Source organism: Rhipicephalus microplus, chromosome 3 (genome assembly GCF_043290135.1).
Source record: "Rhipicephalus microplus isolate Deutch F79 chromosome 3, USDA_Rmic, whole genome shotgun sequence".
NCBI lineage: Eukaryota > Metazoa > Arthropoda > Arachnida > Ixodida > Ixodidae > Rhipicephalus > Rhipicephalus microplus.
In genome coordinates this window covers 246993010-247017667 of record NC_134702.1, presented here as the reverse complement: position 1 = coordinate 247017667, position 24658 = coordinate 246993010, and the positions used below count along the sequence as shown (strand labels likewise).

The 24658-nt window shown below is 44.3% G+C and overlaps 1 protein-coding gene across 1 annotated transcript in view; it reads left to right on the top strand.

Annotated features, from left to right (window-relative positions):
- Window positions 1-24658, top strand: part of LOC119168750 (uncharacterized) — a 288336-nt gene that overhangs the window by 72268 nt on the left and 191410 nt on the right. The window contains exons 9-11 of the mRNA XM_037420141.2: window positions 8301-8366; window positions 18289-18386; window positions 23948-24185. Coding sequence (XP_037276038.2) covers window positions 8301-8366; window positions 18289-18386; window positions 23948-24185 — 402 coding nt within the window. The remainder of the gene's footprint in view (window positions 1-8300; window positions 8367-18288; window positions 18387-23947; window positions 24186-24658) is intronic.

The following is a 24658-nucleotide window of genomic DNA, read 5'->3' as shown; positions in this document are numbered from 1 at the left end:
ACAAATACCTCGGCGTTTTGCTCACACACAACTTGCAATGGTCGCATCACATAGACTACATTACGTCTACAGCAATAAAAAGTTAGGTTACTTAAGACGAACATCATCTAAATCGCAAAATCGACCAAAATTCTAATGTACAAAACACTCATCCGCCCTATATTAGAGTACGCATCGTGTGTGGAATCCGTACAAAGTGGGTGACGTGAATAAAATGTAATCTGTCCAGAGGAAGTCTGTCGCTTCATTTTTCATCGCTATGACCATGATTTTTCGCCCTCATCTGCAATAAAATCTGTGAGTTTATCTCCATTCTGCGCTAGGCGTGATATTGATTCTTTGAAACTTTTGCACTCTTATGTTCACTCATCATGCCGGCTTTTTAATGATAATTACATCGTGTATGCTAATGCTCTGCCAACTAGACGTGGTCACAATCTTAACATAAGGCCATTCTTCGCGCGTACTAATATGATCAATTACAGTTTCTTTCCGAAAATTATTGTCTACTGGAACGAACTACCAGGTTCGGCTCGTGAAATGAATATGTCAGATTTTTTGGAGGCACTGGAATGACATTGTTGTCTTTTTTGTACCCGGTTGTGCTTAGAATGTGGCGATAGTTGTTTTGATTTCTTCTGATGAAGAACTTGTTTTGATGTTATTCATATTCTTTCCTACTGTATGTACCCCACTCCTGCAATAGCCCTACATTGGGCTGCAGTATGTGAAAATAAATGAAAAATAAATAAAATACATTGGCTATGCGGGGCTAGTGTTTGTCCCGTGAAACCGTACAAATAGTCAAGCATGTCTGAAGAATTGACAGCTTTGTCGTTCTTATCAATGATGTCTGTTGTATATTTCATCTGATCTACCACTACTCCAATTCTTGCGGATTTCACAAGTTGGCTGTGCCAGGAGGCAAATTGACATCCGGTGCAGCATACCATGAACACGAATGGGTGCTGAGGAGTGTTTGGGTTGTGGAAGAGGACTCAGCACCGTGTCAATAGAAGGACGCAACTCAAACAGAAACACAACGACTGTTTGTTGTTATAGCAGCAGCAGCGGGAGGAGCATGCTAGAGCTGCATGCGCTCAAACGGTTAGAAAAACGAAAGTTGAAATGGAGCTATAACGTTTGCTTGCATAGCCACCAGTGCTGAAGTTAGCCTCCAGTGAAACTGCAGTGGTGCTGTTCCTTATCGAAAATGTGTACCAGCAAGTGCTCGCGTCATGCCGGGCCAACCAGGGACGAAACGGAGGCGGCGCAGGTTTGCGTGCAATGTCGCCACGCCACACCACACCCCTCCCTGCAGAAATCTGGGATGCGTACCAGACGATCAGAGCGTGTGGTGAAAGCAGTGACGCTGCCCGGTTCGTTCCTAGAATTTATGCGGCCTTGAGTCGGCCTTGAGTCGGCCTTGTGTCGGCCAATGGAGATGCCGACGTCATTCCCGTTCAGGTTAAAAGAAGTTTTTGTCATCATGGTGAACAACGTAGGGTTCTCTGTAAGTTGACTACGAAAGCCAGTGGACGGTGCCGTCCCGGAAGAAAGCGTGCGTGCACGATGGTTGCTTATTGAACACAAGATGAGTAGGCTTGCTGTGATGGGCTACAGGTGGCGGTCGTTAAGCGGAGATGGTGCTCGGTGCCAGTTGACGAAGTCGGTGGGGTCTGACGTCGTATTGCTGGATGGCAAAGCTGCGAGGAATGTGAGGAATCTGGGAGACGGAGTGGTTCTCTGTTGACGAGCACTAATGGCATAGCGTGGATTTCCAGCTTAAGGTAGCACGAACACCAATATTTACAGCTGGATTGACCTCGAGTGATTTATGGTAAACGTGATGCATAATCGCTGCCTTCACCTGTCTGTGGAAACGGTCAATCATATAGTTGGAGCAGGTGTGGTAACTGGCGGCCCTCAAGTGTTCAAAACCAGTAGGCAGTCTAAAGAACCTCAAGAGATGGGACTTCAACTGTCATTCTGGGTCACTTGTCACACTGGGGGAGGGGGGGGTGGCGCCGAAATGAGCAATCCAGCCAGTGAAAAAAGCCAAGCCGACATCTTCCGCAACGATTTCCTTGAAGGGCCATGCCTCAGGCCGTAGAAGTTCTCATTCTCAAACGACCCTTAGCCTGACCTGTAGATTTTCTCTACACTTATAAAGGTACAAAAATGGTATTGGAGAAAAAGAAGGAGAACACAACTTCAAAAATGCTGTCCTAATTGGTTAAGTGGACGGATAAAGGTTTGAATCTCATGGGGTAAATTCGAGGAAAGGATTACGTTGGTTTGTGAATACGGGTTCGAGTGTACCGGTCGATGGCGGTGAGCCTGTAGCGTGAGGGTAAAGATGGGGTAAAGGGTCTCATGATGTTTAGGTGAACGGGCTCGAACTGACCAGAGGGCTGAGGGAGTGTGCCGAGAGGGGACATGACGTGCCTAGTGAATTTGGGGTGAGTCCATGAATGCGGTCAGCCCACTGGTGGAGGGGGGTTCGATCAACATGAAACAAGATTCACGCGTCTCTGCTCCTGAATAATTGAACACACTCTAAATAGTTACACTATTGGGGGACCATTAAGTTTCGCCTTCAAGAGTTGAACGTAATAGCGAAATCTGGCCTCTAGTGCACCCTTCAACTGCTAAGTACATATTTATTCATATGTTATGTTACATATTCACTCAGCACACAGTAGATTGGACTAGCACGCGCTAGTATCGCCAAATGGGCTTGATTTAGTCGTGACACCTGTCGCAGAAAATGGGTTAAAGGGGACCAGAAAAGATTTTTCAAGTAACCATAGAATTAATTCACTAGATAAGCTAATTGTCTCACAAATCCAAACGCTGAAAAAATTTTAGGAATTCGTCTAGTGCGAGTGGACTAAAGGTTTGTAGCATACTGCAGTTGCTTTATTTCTTCTCTCGTCCCGACAAAAGCGCTGGAGGCTAAGCAGAGAGCGGTGGTGGGGCAAAAAAACTACTACGTCGCGTGACTTTAAGCACTTTATTTCTTGGGAATGCACGGCTTTTTTCAGTGCGATCGCGCACGCACGCGTGAACAAGTAGTGGCCTCGCGCGGCTATCTCGGTAACTTCATTTTTTTTCAGTCACAGACGCACAGACGTTTTTTCGCTCACAACCAATGGCGCCAATGCAGGCGGCAGGTTTTCTGCGACATTAGCTCTTCAGCGCTATCACGTTAGAAAATGCGAGGGCCGTAGAATCCGACGTGGCCTGCATACGTTGGCGTGCCCCGGCGGCCACGCGGCACAGTGCGGGGGCACGGATGGAGGAATGGACAGATGGAAGTGGGCATGTGATAATAAAGGCTCTCACCTGAATGCGAAACCCCACCAGCGATATTCGAACATCTTTTTGGTCGTTTGTGGAGCGAGTTATGTAGGACCTCCGTATAAAGGTTGAGGACGGCGGAATACGAACGAGATCAGCGTAATGCAAATATCGCAAGAATTTAATTAGAATAATGATTACGAAACCGAAAAGTTAATGAGCTTATTAATGAGCTTGTTAATGTTAATAAAAAGTTAATGAGCGTTGCCGCCTGCGTTGGCACGGTGATCTGGAACAGAAAAGATCATGTCACTTATTGTTAGCTTGCTTAGGTGTGATGTTCGTTATTGATTGTAGCTGTTGGTGGCATCGCTGCGATGCGGAATCCTGAAGTGGACGTAAGAAGCGTAGCTTATTGATATTTTGTTTATTGTCTTACTGATAGAAAAATTTTCCGTGATTTCTTAATTTTTTGCATACTACGCATTACTGAACAAATCAACTTCGAAAACTCCTTGACACGATACGACAGACAATTTCGCCCAGGTCATAGGTTTCGGTCGTTTGATGTTTGCCGTTATCAGTCTGGGGTACGCTGAATTTGCACTCACTGGAACCCTTTTGAAGTAATGGTGGCCTTCAGAGAAAAATCACCGCTTGCATTTCAAACAAAATATTTCATGCAAGAAATGGCAGGCAACTGCAAATCTGCCGCGTGCTGCTCCGCACAAATGACGAATGAAAACAACGTACTGTGCTGAGAGTCCCATTTGTTATTACTTTTTGTTGACGCAACGCGTTACTTGTGTCGACTATGCATACTCTCTCAGCGAAATCTGGGTCAACTTCTACAAATACAGCCGCTGCAACGAATATATATATTGTCATTCGCAAGGCTTACAGTTTCAACGCAAAGTTTGCGTACAAGCACAAAACATACAAACTTGCGCTCTCCCGAGATAAGCGTGGTAGCGCGGTAACCCCTCTGAAGTGTGAAGTGCCGGTCTCGCTCTCCAAAAAATTTTCTTGAGATGTCTTTATAGCTTTTACAAATGCATGCATACATACATACATACATACATACATACATACATACATACATACATACATACATACATACATACATACATACATACATACATACATACATACATACATACATACATACATACATACATACATACATGCATACATACATAATGTTATGGGGCAATGTCCAAAATCAACAGTCATATAAGCGCCGAGAAAGACGACGTGATTTTAATAAAGCGCGTACTCTTGTTCTCCGTCCTGGCTTGCGTGTTGGCGCTGTTGAAATTTATCTGAAAACGCATAGTTTCACGTTTGCCTTCACGCAACAATATAATGACATGAAGATGATGGCGGCAACCCGCCGAGAGGTTCTGTATACTTCATATTGCCATAAAATGTCAGGAGTTCTTCGGCGGAACAGATAATAGCAGGCTCAACAAGCAGCGATCTTCATTTCCAGTTGTCGCAACAAACAAGTTACTTCTGAAATTTACGAGTTAATTTTTGAAAAGCAGCTTCACTCGCTGATTATGCGATGCAGCTATAGCGACACAAGCAAGGATTTTTAAAGACAAATTCTTTCTTGTGGACCTTCGACGCAAACATTTTGATCTGTCTATCTATCTGTCTGTACGTTTGTCTGTTTGTCCACTCTTACCGGCATCGGGTACTTGAAACGATCGACCCCATCCGCAGCGACCACTAATGTCGCCCAAGGCTGAGCGTTCATGCTTGTGCAATTGTAAATTAAAAAGCAATTATTGCACATGTCGGGGCACCATAACAACACGCATATATTCTGCATATGCATCTCTTATTAGAAAACGCAATACACTAGTAATTTTAAGGACCGTAGTGCTTATCACGCTGCGCTTACCATGCAACGCTTGCATGGCAGAGGAGGTGTTTACAACGCTTTGCTAAGACGAGATGGTGGTGGCACCTACCCGTCGCCTCACGTTCAACACCTTGTCACTTCTGAGACGGGCGCGCACGGTCACGCGCTTTGTTTTCCAAAAGGAACTGCCAGGTGATGCTCATGGCTCACGTGCGACATGACTTGATGCGCTCGTGAGCCTCCGCTGCCCGCTCGAGGCACTCTAACGCAGCACCTCCGGAATACCATTCACCAATTTTCTTGCGCAGAACATCAAATAAATGTTTTGTTCACTCTCTCCACACGCAAGACTATCGTCTTTCGACGACATTTGCAGATTACATGCAGTACAGGGCCAATTCTTTCGACAGAATTCTCACTGCCAAATATTAAAACATGCATGGCCACATGCTAGATTTGACTACAAATGACCTAGCATGTGGTGGTGGTGCTGGTTCGATGCCAGCAGTTGCATTTCACTGGTGCTTATCATTTCTTTCTTCACTCGCTGTTATGAAGTAAGCAAAACATCCCATTGTATTTCGTGATTGTGCTACTGGACAGCGGCACACAAAAGCCTGTTTTAGCGGCTAAAGAGCACATGTGAATCAATCAAGAACGTGTGTGCAGCACCGTTCCCAGGTTATAGCTTATGCACGCCTATCGGCCCTTCTAAACCAATATGGCCACCAGGATGCGTGAAACCTTCCGCCTGGATAATAAAGTGGTAAAAACAGTTATCCAAGCCCACAGAGGTAAAACGGGGGCTTAAGCAGGGGTGTCCTTTGTCACCCTCATTATTCATGATGTACCTACAAGGATTAGAGGCCAACTAAGAGGGAAGTCGATTTGGCTTCAACCGCTCTTTCGTCAAACAAGCAAAACTCATTCATCAGGCACTACCAGCAACAATGTACGCTGATGATATAGTGCTAATGGCTGACAACAAGAAAGATTTGCAGGGATTAATGGACATTTGCGGTAATCAGGGAGATAGGTTAGATTCCAGATTCAGTAAGAAAAAATCAGCAGTCATGATTTTTAATGATAATGAAAGTAGTGAGCTTAGGATACAAGAGGTCACGCTAAAGATAACAGATGAATACAAATATCTTGGCGTATGGATAAGCCATGGAACCGAGTACCTAAGGGAACACGAAATATACGTAACGACTAAAGGTAACAGGAAAGCAGAAGTGATGAAAAATAGGGCACTTTGGAATTGAAATAGGTATGATTTTGCGAGAGGAATATGAAAAGGGGTCATGGTTCCTGGTCTGACGTTCGGCAATGCAGCCTTGTGCGTGAGATCAGTTGTTCAGGCAAGATTAGAAATCAAGCAACGTGGAATATGTAGGCTATCCTTAGGAGCTCATGGGAATACACCAAATCAGGGAGTACAAGGTGATATGGGATGAACATCATTTGAGGCCAGGGAAGCTAGCAGCAAGATAAAATTTGAAAAGCGATTGAGAGAAATGCTGGAGGAGCGTTGGGCTAGGAAGGTTTTCAGCTACCTGTACATGAAGAATGTCGATACGAAATGGAGGAAGCGAACCAGAAAATAATGGGTAAATACTTAGAAAACAGCAGAGGGCCCAACCAAAAAAAAAAAGCTATATGTTAAAAAAAGGTGAAGAAAACGGAGACTGACATGTGGACAATTGGCACAATTAAGAAGAAATTGTGAAGGAGAGGATCTATGATAATACCAGGGGTAGTTCTCACTGTTTCAGGCCAGGGCAGGAATATTTCGAACCAAGACTTATCGGGCCAAATACACAGGGGTAGACATGGTATGCAGTGCATGCGGAGAGGAGAAAACTGCCAAACACTTGATAATGTTAAGTAAATGGCTTCACTCTATAGTTCAGGATGGTGGCGCAGAGTTTTTCAAAGCACTGGTGTTCAGGGACAGAAAGGGCAAATAGACTTTAAGCGGGTAGAAATAACTAGAAGGAGGTTATCTAATTGGTGGCTAAAGTAAAAGCACGAGTGAAAATAAACCATTCACTGCAAAGTACCAGTCCTATTCTTCACTATTTAAAGAAAAAAGATAGATCTAGTTGTTGGTTCATTAGGTATTACGGCTAGGTGGCGTTAGCCGTCGCCCGCTCTAAAGGGTACAGCCACATCAATCCACCATCCATCCATCCATCCAGCGGAAACAGAGGCTTTATCTACATCAAGGCACCCTATATTGAAATACGTCCTACTGACATCTTCATTGGCGAAATGGACGTGGCAGATCTTTTGGTCACTGTCCCAGTGGTCGAGTGGCACGACCCTGTTGTACAAGAGTCAGCTGCTTTTCCGGATTCTCGCATGATCATAGACAGATTGTGGGTAGTTGCAAGGACTGGTGCGTTACGTCACTTGCAGAGGACATGCTTGGCATCGCGTCCGCTCGTGATGTCGTTCTTCGTAAATCGTGAAGAAGTGGTTGGTCTCTCAGACAAACTGTTGAGGCCCTACGTCTAATTCACTGCCCCGGAAGATAGTTGGCGTCTTCCTCTAGGTGTCGGCTTGCTTTCTTGATTTGGTGCGCCTGGTTGTGAGTAAGCGTGAGCCCGCACTAGATGTGATGTAGTTGTCACTATAATGCAAGCAAATTGCAAGCGAGAAAAAAGTGTTTTGACAAGCGAACCTTCTCGGGGATAGAACCAAGCCTCCCAATAATAGAACAAAAGCTCCCAAGACAGCCACGGCTTCACTGAGTTTTATTATACAACCTTAAAGGCTAGCGTTGTAGCTAGTCTTGCCAAATGAGTGTGCCCATCAAAACAGCCTCAAAAAATGGTCTCAAAAATTTGAAAAAGTAGGGCTCGGCCGGCGCAAACTTGTGATATGTTCTTGTGCACGAAGCAGAATCACGCGAAAACAAAGTAAATGTGTTAATAGCGTATTTTCGGAATGCTGCTGGTAAAATGATGAGTTCCGAAAAATTGTTTTAATAAAGGGGACGATCTCATTTTCCTTTGCGAATCAAGTTACGTAGCATTGTAGTGCAGCTAGCTGTCCAAATGTAATGAACAGTAATGGGAAACAGACTGAAAGGCTTCATGTACCGCTTATTGTTTTTTTTCAGGCCTTGCAAGTGACTGACGAAAAGATTATTGATGTTGGAGGAACAGAAACATCTAAACTTGGGAAGGTAAGCACATCACGACATTCAGCTGATAATAAATGAAAATATACTTATTCGATAAGTTTGCACTACAGCTTTATTTAGCTTACTAATCCGCACCAATCACAACGAAGCTTATTCAACTTTGTATCTCTGGTAATAAATGAAATTGTAATAAAATACTCTTATAAATAGTTTTGTACAATGAATAGGGTGAAAACAGCCCTGCCAGCAAAAGACGAGGACGAGAACCAGTTGTTGACACTCGTGATTGATTTGATTCAGACCACTGATCGCATGATTTGTGTTCGCTCTTTAAAAAGCCACTCATGAAACCCCTTAAGATATATTAGTTAGAACACGGAAGTTTTGTGCCCTATGAAGAGCATTCGGCCACAAAAGTTTTTTCGGTCTGTTCATTAAAAGCTGAGAAATTAGTTTTTTTAGGAGCGAAGCTCCTTAGGGCGTGAGTCTGACCATCCTCCGTCGTTGTCGTACGTAGCCACCGGGAAGCGAGATGGGAGATGACAGTACTTGGAGTGTTCACTAGATGGTCGCACGGACGGACAGACAGACTAGCAGACGGAGCGACGGATGGACGGACAAGCAGAGCGGGTATATGCCATAGGGAATGTGAGGTGCGAGATGGCGATACTTGGGAGTGTTCACTACATGAACGCACCGAAAGACGGACAGACAGACTAGAATACGAACTGACAGATGGATGGACGCGCGCACGTACGGACGCACAGACGGATGGACGCATGGATGGATGCACGGATGGTCACGTGGACGGACGGAAGCACGAATGGGCTGACGGATGCTTCGCCCCACTCATCATCATTCACTCCATGGTTATACTGTGATTTATTCAAGTGGCGTGAAATGAGGATGAGAGGAGGCTAGCTCGAAACCCTTCTTACTCACCCACTTTGCCTTCTCAAGTCAACCTCTTCCCTACCCTCTCGGGCATCCGACCAAGTTGTCCGCGGCGCATGACGTGCCGAACAAGCCCTACCCTCGAGCAGGCGAGTGGCCTTGTTTTGTTGACCAGCATTACTTTGTGGACCACTGCCTGTGCCGGAAGGCTGGTTTGGTAACGCTGGTTAGGCGCGGCATGAATGTTCGAAGGAGCAGGAGCATTTACTTTTTTTCCGTGGCAGGCATCTGCTTGATGCTCAAACCGCGGCAACATGAACGCTAAGAAACAAAGGTGCACTAGCCCCGCATATTGTTGCGATTTACGAAAAAAATGAAAAGAGGCACACAATTGCTTATTGTTTCTCATTATTATCTTAAGTTTTAATAATCTCTTGAGGCAACAATTTATATAAACTACACTTGCCGTGTACGTCACTGCACTGCCGTGTACGTAGGGCTCTTCATAAGTGCACATCATGCCCTCCTTCTTTAGGTGCGCGCCCGCGAAAGGAAGAGGGAGCAGCGTTCATCATAAATTTGATCCATTTCCGTGGCGTTTAGCGTTGAAAATTTGGGAAGACATGATAGTGAACATCTCGTGTACACTTTGCGCTTCTCAGCTCAAAATTAGCAAACCTGCTGAGTGTCCCTTTAATAAACGTGGAACGAACTTATTGCTAAACGCATACTACTATCAAGTGGTGGAGAGTGCTGGTTCTCTTTTATAACCTCGAACTCTACAGCCGAACTCTACCTTTACCACCCACAATGCCTGACAACGTTGCAGTAGAGCCTAATGCTACTACACACCCAGATCTCTGCTGTCCCGATATTTCGAGGAAGCGTGACCCAGTTCTGTTAACTACACTGAGGAGCAGGGCGTCAAGAACTGGCTCGATTCAAATAAAATAGTGGGAACAACTAGCCGGATGGTAACAATAAACTTGGCCGCGTCCACTTCTACCTTACGGGAGTCGTGGAGCTTGTTTAAAAGCCACGAGGCTGAATTGACCTCCCTGGCCTCTTTCAATACGATCGTCGTGAATGTATTTGGCTGACCTGCAGTACGCAAGCTCCGCACAGAGCAGCGCTTGCGTGACCGCACCCAGCTGGAGGGAGAAAGTTTCACGTCTTATATTGAGGATGTCGTAGGCATCTGTCTATGCTTCAATCTTGCTTTGTTCGATGTCGACAAAGTCAAGCATATTATGATGTGCATCCAGGACGAAGCAATCCACATGGTTGTGGCGAAAACTCCTCAAACTTTCACAGACGCTATTCATCGCCGCCAGAGCTACCAGTTTCAAAAGCAGCGCATTTCCATGCGATGTCACACTTTGGACACGACCAGAGCTTCACCAGTGACCGTCAGCGCCATCTCTATGAATCGCGTCGTATTGACGCACCGAATTTAACAGTTGATCCACAAAGAGGTTGCGCGACAGTTGTTTATCGCAACCTTGCTTCCCAGTAATAGTTGTGTAGCCCCCTCGTCCCATCGCCATATCATTTAGCAGCGGGTACCTGAAGTTATTCTGCCTACGCACCAGCCCCTGACAGTATCAGCACCATTGACCTATGTCGACGTCGCGAGAAGGTCTTCACATGCACTGCCACACAGCACAGACTCTCCTCGACGCCCAAATGTCTTCTACCCTATGCGGACGCCAGCAGGCCCGCACGTACCACTTGATCACCGTCCTGCCATCCTTCGCAATTTTTCTTGGCGCTCACATGGAACAACCGACAAATATGCCAATACAGTGGTCTACCTGGACATGTGGAGAGTTTCTGCCACCACCGTATGCCTCGTCCAACTGCTGTTAACGCCAATTGCAGCTACGACCATACAGAGCCGCCACGTCTAATGCCCTCTCACGCTCATTCGAATACCCCATCCTTGAACCACCGCACCACCAACTCGTCTCGTTGAATCACCCCGCACCGGAACTCGCTATCGCCAATTCTTCGTCGTCCCACGCCTGTCCAAACGGAAACTGACCATCGCAGTCTGGAGGCAACAAATGCGCCCCTGTGAGAATCTAAATCTTCAGATCTTCCCGGTGGCTTAACTCGCCCAGAGGAAGTTGCGCTCAGGATGATTCATGTAGCCGCCGCCTTGTTTCCTGCAGTCAGGGCTACATGGACATCCGGTGCACAGCCTCCCCCAACGACATGCCCATGCTGCGTTTCCCCAGCTACAGAGGCAACACTTGATCACATACTGGGAACCTGCCTGGGCCTTCAGCAGGCTCGCACTCGCCACCTACGCAGCCTTCACCACCACCCAGGCTGACCACCTGACTTAAAGCGCTGGACGCACGATCCATTACATCTACCACTCCTTGCCTTTCTAGAGAAAACAGAACTTTTTCTTTTTATTTACCTGATGCCATAGGGCATACTGGCGCCAATAAAAAAATTATTGCGGCTAGGCTGCCCGTGTAACAAGGATAGCACAGTCTCAGAGTCCTCGGCTCGATGTTTTCTTTTCGATTCGGCTTCGCATTGTCTCGAGCCTCGGCGTCTTGAGCTCGATGTTTATGTTGCACTGTGGCTTTGAATTACCTCGCAGCTTCGCGATTCGCTTGCCGATGTTGGCGTTCACGTTGTGCGTCCCGAGCCTCCATCTGCTGAGGGGTACAGCTAGCGCTAATGCTTTCACAGCTTGCGTTGCTTTCACAGCTTACGTTAACGATACCGCTACAACTGACTCCAACGTTTACGTCAACAGCGCAGTTCCGAAGGAGAGTGCAAAGGTAGCGAGTGCGCCGCAATATATACGGGTACAGGGCTGTGGCGGAGAGATAAAGAAACAGGAGATGCGCAAAGAAGCAGGGGCAGCGCTCACACCAGATATCCAGTTTTCTCGGGGTGTCGCTCTCAGGCACTTTTTTGTCGTCGACCTGTCGGAAAACAGGGTGTTTTGACTTGCGAGGACAAATTAGGTCAAACTTGCAGAGTGCAACCCTGCATGACTGGGAAAGGGCCGAGTCGCTAGTGCTTCATTGAAATATTATCCGCAGAAGCATCGGAACACAAGCAACCACGGTCAGCAACGAAGTGAAAAATAGGCTGAAAAAATCCTGAGGCACGTTTTCGTTGTACGCACAAGGTTGCCAGAGCCTGGAAGACGCTGTTAAAATTGTCTATAGACGTCTGTCTTGAGACACATGAACGTAGAAATTTTGGCCTGCATATCTTTCTATCCATCTACATGACTCAGCCACCCGGCGAAAGTTTAATCCCTTGCTCAGCACCTAGTAATGTTGATATGGAGGCTGCGTTGCGTCGCAAAGATTGTCGATCCAAAAGGAAATATTGCGCATATGTGAGGCGTAACATCAATACGTAAGAATTAGGTTGTGTGCTCATTTACTAGACAACTTCTCTAGATACGTAACTCTAAATACCTTGGTGTTTATAACGCTGCGCCTAAAATAGTACGCTATGCACGAAAAAAACTGAGCTAATGATATAGTGCATTGACCTTGCAGTGACCCATGCAGTGACCCTGGTTAGGCTCTGTGCGAATTCATTATCAACGTTTGATGATATTAACAGGAAAGTGCGCGAATATGTAGCACACAAATGTGCGCCCAGTTTTCTCACGCTTGTAAGTGGTGCTGTGTAACCGACAGAGCTTTAACAACCCCACGAAGACAGCAACGTTTCATTTTTTAATTTGCTTCTGGTCTCGAAAAACAATTCATAAATGAGAGGCTTTCAGCAACCAGCCTCGCAACCTTTGAATGCGCATTTATCAAAGATGGGCGCTACATACGTGGGAAAAACCATGACCGATCGTGATCTTGCATATATGTGTTGCCGAGTGACGAGTGTGACAGTTACCGGCAGAAGCTTTCTTAATTTACGACGAATGCCTGAAACTAGCCGAATCTTGAATAAGTCAGCCAGGTCAGGCCTAGCTACTCTAAACGCAATGATTCGCCGTGTCGATGCACAAGCGCCAGGTTCCTTGGTTAAGTGAAATGATTGTGTCGCAGCATAGAAGCAGTGCCTGGTGTTAACGGCCTAATTATATTCTCCAGTTCTTGTCTTCTAGTAAATTCATCATAATTCAAAAGCACTAGACTAATGCATGCGCAGATAAACACGCATATCCCGTGTATGTAAACAGAGTGAAAACATATGCCAAACATCTTGAATAAAAAATAGAAATTAAACCTTTGCGTTGTGCCTTTGCTTTTAGTTTTGAATGAAAGTGCATCATGTGAAAACCCCTTTGAAATATTATATAAAAGGGTATGTTATTAGAATTGTGAAGCAACCCATTTTCATGGTGTTAAACAGTCGAACCGACAACGGTAGCGCCAATTAGCGCAAGTCGTAGATGGCCAGAATGACGTCACTCTTGAGTATAAAAATTGCACTTGACCTTTTTTCACGCATGTGTGCCATGAAACATAAGATATTGAGTTCAGCCCGCACCATGCCCTCCCAGATGGCTGGGCGTTCAGCAATTAAGGGCTTGAAATTTGGCCGGGTGGCTGAATCTTGTGGCCAACGGAGAGACAAAAATGTCTGCGTTCGAGGATTCCACTAAAGGCTATGATCTGTAAATAACGCAGCAGATGCACAAAAAGAAGGCCGCGCCGTGGTGGTCTAGTGGCTAAGGCACTCGGCTGCTCACCCGCGGGTCATGTGATCGTATCCTTGCTGGGGCGGCTCCACTTTCTGTGGAGGCGTAAGTGTGGCAGGCCCGTGTGCTCAGATTTGCGTGCACGTTGAAGAACCCCAGGTAGTGGGATATTTCCGCAGCCGTCCACTACAGCATCTCTCATAATATGGTGGTTTTTCGGCCTTAAATCGCACATAAGCATCACAATCACAAGCTGGTGTCACACCACTCGCTCGCTGGATTCCGTTCCGACCGGTTTTGCCCTCGCGATCTGCGACGTCAGTGCAGCTCTGGCTGACTCGTCTGGCCCTACGTCATCTTCTGACGCTGATCTCAGACGACAGCGTAGTTTTGACCCACTGGACTTGCCCTACGCCACCTCTTGACGCCGACAAGAAGTTTTGCAAGTGGTGCCCCGTCCTCGGACTCAAGTGACCGTGGTTCCATCTTTCAAATCTCTCCTATCCTCTCGATATGTCCTTGCTCACTGGCTTAGCGCATCTTTCTCTCTATATATAGCTTTAATCATATTATTTTAATCCCTCCTCACCCCCATTCCTTGTGAGCTACTCTTGAGGTGTCGCACCGTGATGCGGACAGTTACGGGGCTCACTTTTCTCTTCCTTTTTCTCTTAGAACCACTATGTGTCACACCGTGCAACCATTTCCGCTCATGAAAGATAGCATCTGCGGCGCAGTGGCACCACGTTGTGGCACCTTTGGGGAGCGTATGAAGCTCCATCATAGAGTGAAAGCGATATTTTTTTTTACCATAAACAGTACTTAATGACATTAGCGCTGCTATGTATGAGCTTCGTACCTTGTCCTTTAGAATAAACATAAGAAGAGTGGGCAACTGCTAAAGCGGGAGGGGGGAGAAGCGACAGTGATAAACGGGCTTAGTGAATTGGATGAGATTCTCTGACAAAGAAGTGGGCAGGATACTCGGTGTTAGACGCTGAATTATCCGTGTCATGGGAACTACTATTTAACGATGGCAACAAACAAATTTACGAAAGAAGGGCCCAGCTGTAATTGGTTTTCGTTGTGTATGTAGCGAATGAGATGGCTTTGAGAGGCCCCTTAGAAACGGATATACCTGCTGGCTGAAGTATAAGTAACTGGTTACTAAGGTATGACTTTTTATAATTTCTATCTCTTGTGGAGCGGATTTTTGAGTGAAATATGTAAAAATTGATGACAACGAATATGTGACCTGGTGCAATGTATTGCTGTGCCACGGCTTTTTTTTTTTTGTCGCATCCTAGTGATGCTTGTTTAGTCTAGCACAAGACTGTCTTGGCCAGCCGAAATACCGCTTCTCAAAAACTTAATTAAGCGAAATGTATACCCCCTAGGCTTTTTTTTCAAAGAATATTTTTCTCACTCCTGCTTTTTTTTAGTTTTATTGCGATAGCAAATAAATGGACATTCTCGGCTAGATTTCGCCGCGAGCGTTGGCGTAAAATTCATGCACCGCGTACGTATACGGATCTATATATATGAAGATGCAAAAAACGAAAAAAAAAATCAGGATAAGGGACTCCGGCGCGCGGAATCGAACGTGAGACCTCTGCGTCTTGAATGCGACGCGTTAACCACTGAGCCACCGAAAAGTACCTTGGATAATATTTAAACTGCAAACTTCTATATCTACCTCTTACCGTTGTTGGCGAGCATCTTGAAGGGGGGGGGGCAGGAACTATCGTGTTTTCAACATTAACTGCAAGGTGACGCCATGAGCACGCGCCGGCTCTCATCTCGCACGCGTACTTTGGCCAGCGGAGAGGAGGAGATTGTTGTAGATAAGTGGTGCACAAAGGTCACTGCAATCGTTGCAAAGCCTCTGTTTGCAAAAAAGTGGCGCGCTTTTCAGACACAGCGAAGTAACAACTGGGACGCTTATTCGCGTTCATCTGTACTTGTGAGTACATCTCGTGCGTCATTTGTGCGTAAGAAACGCGGGGAAGGTTTCGATCCGCTTGCCATTCTGCGCGTCACCTTTCAATTTGTTGCTATCATGTTCATTCCTTTGCCTTGGCGGCAAAGCTATGACTGTTTTTTTTTTTACTTTCCTCATCACTTGTTTTTGTTCCAAGAAAGGGTACGAAGCATAAACGCACTTTTGCAAATAAAAACTATTCTATCCTTGAAGAAGACAAGTTCAATCGTCGTAACTCTGGCTCGAGCACACACATCCTGTTTACAGATCTTTTCCCCACAAGCATTCATCTTCCTCATCCCGCCATTTGACTTGAATGCTGAGAGTTTCTCAGCGAATTGCAGTGAACTTTAGCGTATCCATCCATTCATTCATCTATCCATCCATCTGGCCATCCGTCCATCCATCTGTCCATCCATCCATTCATTCATTCCACCATTCACCCATCCATCCACCCATGCATCCACCCTTCCATCCTTCCATCCCCCATCCATCCGTTCATCCATCGACCTATCCTTTCATCTATCTATCTATCTATCTATCTATCTATCTATCTATCTATCTATCTATCTATCTATCTATCTATCTATCTATCTATCTATCTATCTATCTATTTATCTATCTATCTATCTATCTGGGTATGACTTCATGCTCACATGGTTATTCGCTTGATGAGATGTATACGAAAGTTGACATGCCATAATATGAAGGTATGACAAGTGTGAATGACATCATAAAAATGACCACTAATTTACTTGCCTTGGATTTACTTGCAATCTTGCTGCCGTTCTATTACCTCGAAATATACTAATATTTGTATTGTATGAAATGAGTGTAGGAAAAACATAGCTAACAAGTCTTAGGGTTAAAATATGAACACGCATGTCATGTAAGGCATGATTGGAAGTTTATTTAAATGATATGACCAAATTTTTACTCCTTGACACGACTGCATTCATTAAATAACATACAGGTGGTAACGTGGCAATCATAACATGCCCAACATGTACGCCATGGCTTCTATGGCCCGTCACGGTTGTTTCAGCCGCTTTCTGTGCAGAAAGATTGGCATGGCGTGTCGTGATTTTTTGACGACTGTGACGAAACGTGTTAACAGCAGTATAATGCTATGTACGTCATCTGCGCCATGACTTGCGTGCCACGACCATGGTGCGCACGTAGCGATTTTGCTCGCTTGATGTACACCGAAATCGGTGTTGTGTTAGGACTGTAGGACAAGCATCTGACAGGTAGCAATAAGAAAATGACTACAATGTCATGTATAGCATCGAGGCATACTTTTACTTTTCTTTTGGTGCGACACATTCGGGACTTATACTGGTAGTGGACAGTCTGCTGGGAAAAGGAAGAGGTAGTTGGAACGATGACGGAGATGCAATAATAAACTGCGCAGCGTTCTAGAAACGGCGTTTCAGATTGCTGCCGCATGAGTTATATACCACGCTGATGGTTCGCTCGTCGTGGTGTCGCTCAGTTATATGCAATAAACTCGCTGATGTGCTAAGCGGATGTGTTACTAACAAATAAGGCGGGTGGTAACAAGAAAGTATTGATGTGCACGTTATGTTCACTGAAAGTTACGTATGTGCCACTTCTCTCTGGTTGCTTTGCATTACATCGATTTTCCTTATGCGTGAGATATGCCAGATTTTCTGGGCAAAGCTCCTTATTGTCGAGCCACGTCCACCGTACCGACAGTGGTGATGATGAACAAGCGCGTTCTAGACCACACATTTATTTTTTGCAACCGCAGCACAGCCCATGCAATCTTTCAACCATTGACAAAAACGATCGCGAAAGAGCTTTTACCCTCGTGGAGTTGACCCTTACGACGACCAATAGAGCAACTTTGTGTGTACAGTACACATGTGTTGTCCCTCCTTCTATACGGCATATTCACAGTTACCCAACGATTTTCCGGAGCTTCGCTCACTCATAATTCTTCATTTCAAGGATATGTCATGCTTTTGAAAGTAGGAATAAATTAGTAATCGTACACTTAAAAATATATTACAATATATTGCACTATATGTATCAGAGCACTATTGATAAAGATATGTTTACCCTCTATTTATAGTCATCCAGTAGAAAAAATGTGAAAACTGAAGTATGTCTGTTTGGCGAACCCCGTGAAGTTTTGCGCAATTCTAGCATAACCGCAATACTAACCAAATTTGGCTGACCATACTGAAATTAGAACAAATGTAATCTTATTTTCATCCATAGTCCAAAATTGTCTGTTTTTGGCGGCGAATGAACAGCGGTTTGAATAAAACTAATGAATATTGCTGCATGTAGCTCTGATCTCAGCCGGAAGCCGCCTTAACGTATCCGTTATTTAGGTGCCGGTCACTGTACTATGCATACAGTGAAAGGCCAGCATAATAGCATTTATTCGCAACCACTTTTGTTTCGCTTCTCAGGGATTACCAGATATATGTACTGAGGTTTACAAGCAAGACCAATGTCGGTTCTTGAGCGTCAATTCAAGGTCAGCGTTTGGAGTCCCGTTGAGAGGAGCGTAAGTAGACTTTTATATACTCAATAGCTTGCATTACATGTAATTACTAAAACTTGCAGCTTCACTGGTAGTATCAACATACACTACAAAAACTCTGATGTTGGACAAGGGGCGTAGGCAGAAATGTTTGTACGGTTGGGGGCCACGTTTATCTGAATTGGGGACCGGATGTGCAGGCGTGGTCGAGTGCCGTTTTAGGTCCAACATGCCCAGGGTAAAAACGAAACTTCGGCGAGAGTGGCAGGCAAGGGCCAAGATCGCCACGTCTTGGCTACGCCACTGTTTCACTATAATAAGGGTATGAATTTAAACAATTATGAATATCAGCATATTTGTAGGCTCAAAATACACGGTAAGAAGACGAGAGAGACCAGACATTACCAGCGCTGGACAGGTGCGTTTATACGTATTTTTTTGCTCCAAAAAAAGAGTCGTGCGGCGATGGCGTGGTTTATCAGAGAAAGCAAAAAATTCAGTGGTGGAGATACCACAGATCGCTTCTATATAAAGGGGTGCAGCCACACTCAGCACAATGTATTGACAATATTCAACCTACTTTAACTTCACCTAGGCAAAACCCATCACGAGACGTATGATCTTGGCAAACAACTGCAACCTTCCATGGATATAATGTCCAGGAACTCTGGACGTCAACAAATGGCGCCATTTGTAGGATTGGCTGCTACGTGACAGCATCGCCCGCTGGGAAAAGATCTTTAAGTATTTATTGCAACGTGATGCTACAGCATATGCTTAACTCGGTCCGTATGTATAATCTCGGCGCCATTAATTCACAGTGAGAAAAACTTTCCTTCCTTTCTATAAAATACCTTGGTAAAGAGCAACATTAGCTGCCATGCTAGACTCCTTAGAAGGGAATCGAAAAATTAATTTAACAACAATCTGCCTTCAACTGCTTAAACCATTGTAGCTAAGAAATCGCGACGATTCAGTCTTGGTCCCTGTGAAGTTTAGTTTATATCGGCAAAGCCCCAGAGGCCCGGCGGGCAGTTCTGAGAAAAAGTGCTTCAAGCGATACTCCTTTACAGGGGACACGCTCATCATAGCGCTTTCGGCTACCCGTAATTGCACAAATTTGCAGTTTTAATGTAAGGTTCTTTCTCAATATATGCACTGTATGGATACTCTGCAGACGTAATGCTCATAAATAGCAATTACACGTGCCAGGTTAAAGTAGACGATTGAAGTTAAGAATATATTTTGCTAATCAAAGGTAGAAAGTAACAATCGACAAGACCCAATGATATACATAGTTTTTCTCTAATGGACATATAAATAAATGCTACTGTTTAACGTACTAATCAATTTATACCCAATAGGGGAAAGCTCAACAAAGTAGGTCATAAATAATTGGTTTATACTATTAGTAATGTCATGCACGCCATTGATGTTTGCGTATTTTCGATATATATAAACATCTTTATTGATTGTAATCGCTTAGTAGTAATTTTTGAAAATCGTCACTGCTCTGTAAAATTCTCAGTTATTTATCGCGGATCAAATCGCGGTCCGGTCACAGGTTGTCACAGGTGGTCGAAATTTTTGAAGTACTCCACTACGGCGTATCACATAATTACATGGCCCCGTCGTGGTGGTCTAGAGGTTGAGGTACTCGGCTGCTGACCTGCAGTTCACGGGATGGACTCCCGGCTAAGGCGGCTACATTTCCGATGGAGGTGGAAATGTTGTAGGCCCGTGTGCTCAGATTTGGGTGCACGTCAAAGAACCCCAGGTGGCCTAAATTTCCGGAGCCCTCGACTACGGCGTCTCTCATAATCAATTGATGGTTTTCGGACGTTAAACCCCACATATCAATCATTCGATCATAATCATACGGTTGTTGGTGGATGTTAGACTGGAACAAATAATGGAAAACTTATGCTTGCAGTTCGATGTGAACGAGGTAAATAACAATGAAATATTCGGAGGGTAAAGTTGTAAAGTATCACATGAAAGTACACACAAGGATTATGAATGATACAAATATTGTAAGATGCTAGTTAGTGATAAGCGTTCTCTAATTTTATTGATACGTTTTTATTGAAAAGTGAGAATTGGTCTCAAAACTTCGTGAGGGAATTTTCCTGAGAAATATCCATGCAAATTAGAACCCTGTTGTCAGCTGTATTAAACAATTTGTCTATTTTAAGATTGAAGTAAGGAGCCGTTCAAAAACTGGAACTTATTCAACAATATATCAGCCACTTAATGTATTATGGTGACCGGATTTAAATAATGATAATGTTCTCCACGATGGTGATGGATGATTGGTATTTGGCTAGGATATTTGATCAAAAGTCGTTTAAATGTATCGATTAAAAGAGTTAAGTGAGAGGTATAGAAGAGATGGTGATTAAAGCTTATCGTTGTACGTAATGAACTTTGGGTAGATAACCAGTAAATTATTCCATTAGATCACTCTAGTCTATGAAATGAAAGAAATGGTAGAGGCAGAATGAGTTTGAAACGTTTTGCTAATTGGTGGCTTGGGCCTCTGTACACTACTTAAAGTGATAATTTTTTAGATAAGCTGTTCGAGCATTTCATGATGAGCTAATCCAACTTCAAGTATGAGTATTTCTTTCTCTGTGTTCGTTCGAGATGTTTGCTTTTGCTTGAACTTCCTCGCATGTTGTTCTGCGTTACACGCATAGGTTTGGGAAATAAATAAACTTAGTAAATGTACGCTGAATGCTAATTAAAGTGTTTTATTTGCATTCAGTGTGTTAATTGTCATTACACTGCCGCACAATTAGGCTTTACAGAAAGACTCATTTCTTTTCAAAAACCTACAGGTTGTTTTTATTTCAGTTATTCCTGTAATTCTGATATTTGCAGCTTGATCTGAGTATTAGTACTTAAAACTTCTTTTATCTTCAAAAGTGCCATTATCAAAACTAGGTGTGTCGCACACTGTGGTTCTTTATCAAGGGAAACACGTGAGCACGTGGTCTGCACTCTGCGGAGGCTACCTACAGGACCGTCATCAACCGACCGCAAAAAAAAAGACGTTAGCTTTTGACGTCATTTCTCGGCAAACAAAACAACGAGTTATGACCGCCGGACAAGCGCTGCACGATACTCTAAGCTGCCGTTGTAGAGAGCTTGTCACACGACCACGTGTTCCCTTTCATGAAGACTGACAGCGTACATGTCACCTTTCTCCCACAAAATGTTTTCGCTGTCATCCTATTTAGGCGTGCTTGCTTAAATCCATTTTGCCTCAACCCACAAGAAGCAGTAATGAGTAAAGATATGGTTATTTCTAACCCGCAATACCATTTTCAAGCAGAGTATTTTTTCTGAACATTATCCAATCTTAACATTCCATAAAGCGCTCTGCCTGGTGCTGCTTGGCAAAAAAAAAATATTTGTAGTTTTCATTTTGTGTGCATTCAACTCTATTCTTAGTGCTGTACATACAACATAGTGCATGCGTGCGTTTCTGCTATGTCTCTATGAAGAGCTGCAGTATGTGTAACTGAATAAACCAGTGAAAACAAAGGCCTTGTCGGACACGTTTTGAAAATTCTTGTACTAGAAAGCGTTGAGGTGATTTTCATCATTCAGGGAGTGGTGTCATAATTTTTCACCACTTGAAGATTAGTGTTTGAAGTAGAAACACTACAATCGACAACCCAAAAGTACTGCCGTGCTTCAGTGCATCGGACAATAATTGACATATGTAGGGTTTAACGTCTCAAAACCACCCAATGATTATGAGAGACGCCGTAATGAAGGCTCCGAAAATTTCGGCCACGCGGGGTTCTTTAACGTGCACCCAGATCTGAGTACATCGGCCTACAACAATTTCGCCTCCGTCTAAAATGTAGCCGCCGCAATCACGATTCTATTCCGCGACCGGCGGATCAGCAGCCGAGTACCTTAGCCATTAAACTAACGCGGCAGGTGAGTTCACCGGATACGTTTTAATAGCTGTAAAAATGTAGATTTTGATATCGATGATGTAGTATGGGACTTCCACGTCCACTTCAGCGCTTGCCTGCTTTGCAAATATTGAATTGAAGCAACACTCAAAGGTAGAAAATTTGTCTGAGATGGCAGATTTTTACTGTAGAATTGGTTCCTCAGGCTAACAAGGCGTCATTAGAAATGGCGTACTAAAGCTACCGAAGTAGGGCGATGGTACAGCAGCACTACGACGTTAGACGACGTAGTAGGCTTCCTAAAAGCAGTTTTTTGTTTGCTATACGTCGCGGGAACCAGCATGATGCTTTAAAAGCAGCTGTGTGACGTGATGCTAGAGGCACGTGGGGAAGGTAAACAATGATTAGTGCATTGTCGTGCCGGTACTCCGATATTGACCCTAGACTTTGTCTTCAAAGCTGGTTGAGATAAACAGCGCAAAAAACGAAGAGTAAAGGAAGCACACGAGACGAACGCTCATTTTCAGCTGAGAAATGTAATTAGGAAACACCAAAAGTATACTTTTCTTTTCGCGCATGCGAAAAAAAAACATTGTTTGGTCTTCCTTCATTACAAGGCAAGAAAACTGAAAACACTTCTTTGTAGACACGAGAGATACTATCTTAACAATGTTAGCGGTAATAATTTAAAAATGATATTTCTTATCGTGGAGGGCGATGGACGTTTCACTGACGCTGTATTGCTCTGTCTTTTATATTCTGCGGGCTTCCAATATTTTCCTTGTCGGCTTGACGCGGTGGCGACAAAAAAACTTTCTCAAAAATCTGCAGTGCACCCACACTCCCGGCAGTGCACGGCCAGCTGTGTCGAAAGCACAATATCCAGGAGGGAATTCTGGTGCCCGATCAGTCTCGAGTTCACACACCAACCCGTCTGACCAATATAAACACTTCCGGCCGTGAAGGGTGTGCTGTATGAAACTCCGCTGACACATTGTACAAACATAGTCTTGGGCTTTAAGGAGCATGCATCATGCAACTACGGGCCGTTTTCGTCGCGTACCCGCACAGCTGCGCAAGCTTTGCTGACCTTATTCTTGGCAGCGAAAGCCACTTCTATAGCCTGACTTAGCTCACATGCAGAACGCAAACACGGAAAATTCTGTCAAGCGTGTCTATCTAAACGAGGCTGTATTGCCGATGCTGGGCTAGTAAAATTAAAGCTAAGCTCTTCTGACATCTTGCGTATACTGAGCGTGAATCCTGTGTAACTATGAAAGGTCCCTTTTGCTACGCCTCAGAATTGTACTATTTCTCTTCTGACATCTTGCATATAGCGAACGTTAACCCAGTGTAACTATGAAAGGTCCCTTTTGCAACGCGTCAGAATTGTATTAATCCTTTTAAACACTGTAATGATGATATATAGTTAAGGAATATGGCTAGATTCGAGTGTGCATACCATAATACCTATAATTATACATAACGGGCTATAGCACAATAATATGGGTTAGCGCAGAGAGCATTGCGTAAATCACTTGCTCGCGATGATATTTCCTGTGTGACTGAGTATTTTGTACTCCTCAGTAAAGTTAGCGAAATGACCGAGTGCTGAGTGTAATATCATATATGCCAATTTTTTTCTTGTTTCAGTGCGGCCGCTACCATAATGAATTGGGCAATGATGAAATTCGTAATCTTGTTTGCGCCATTTCTGCCTTCTGACGACCCATCATTGCTTCCGTTTTACCAACTAGTGGCCCTCTTCCACCGGAGGGCCGAGATGCCGCACAAGGATATTCTCTGCATGCACATCCTTGAGCGGTACTACAGTGATACGCTTCAGTGGTTAATCAACAAGGATGACTACCTAAACAACGTGAAGGCACACGTAAGACCTTATTTTAATTTATTTTATTTATATTTTAAGACCTACATTTTAATGTCATGTTCTGAAGCACCAATTTTTGTGTATTGGCGAATGTGTCCGTTGATTATATTACCACTCATCGTACAGCAAGGGTTCCTAACAGTACGCTTCCTGAACATGTAGTGAACTTCGTAAAATGAAATACTCTTGATAGTATTCTCTGAGTGCGAATGGAAAGAAAGGGATTCAAAAGCGGGTAAAGGGGAACACACAATTGGCGACGACGAGAGTGCTAGTGTACCTAACTGCTGTAGCAACGTTTTGATGGCAAAGCTGCTTAAGCTATCTGAAGATCTCAAAATGTAACTGATGAGTTTTCTGTAGCGCTTGTCGTCGTCGACGTCGACGAGCTTCGCTAAAAATAACCTGGACCTTTAGGACATTCCATCGGCGACTTTAGTCTGGTGACTAGGGTACTCGAACGCTCAACTCTA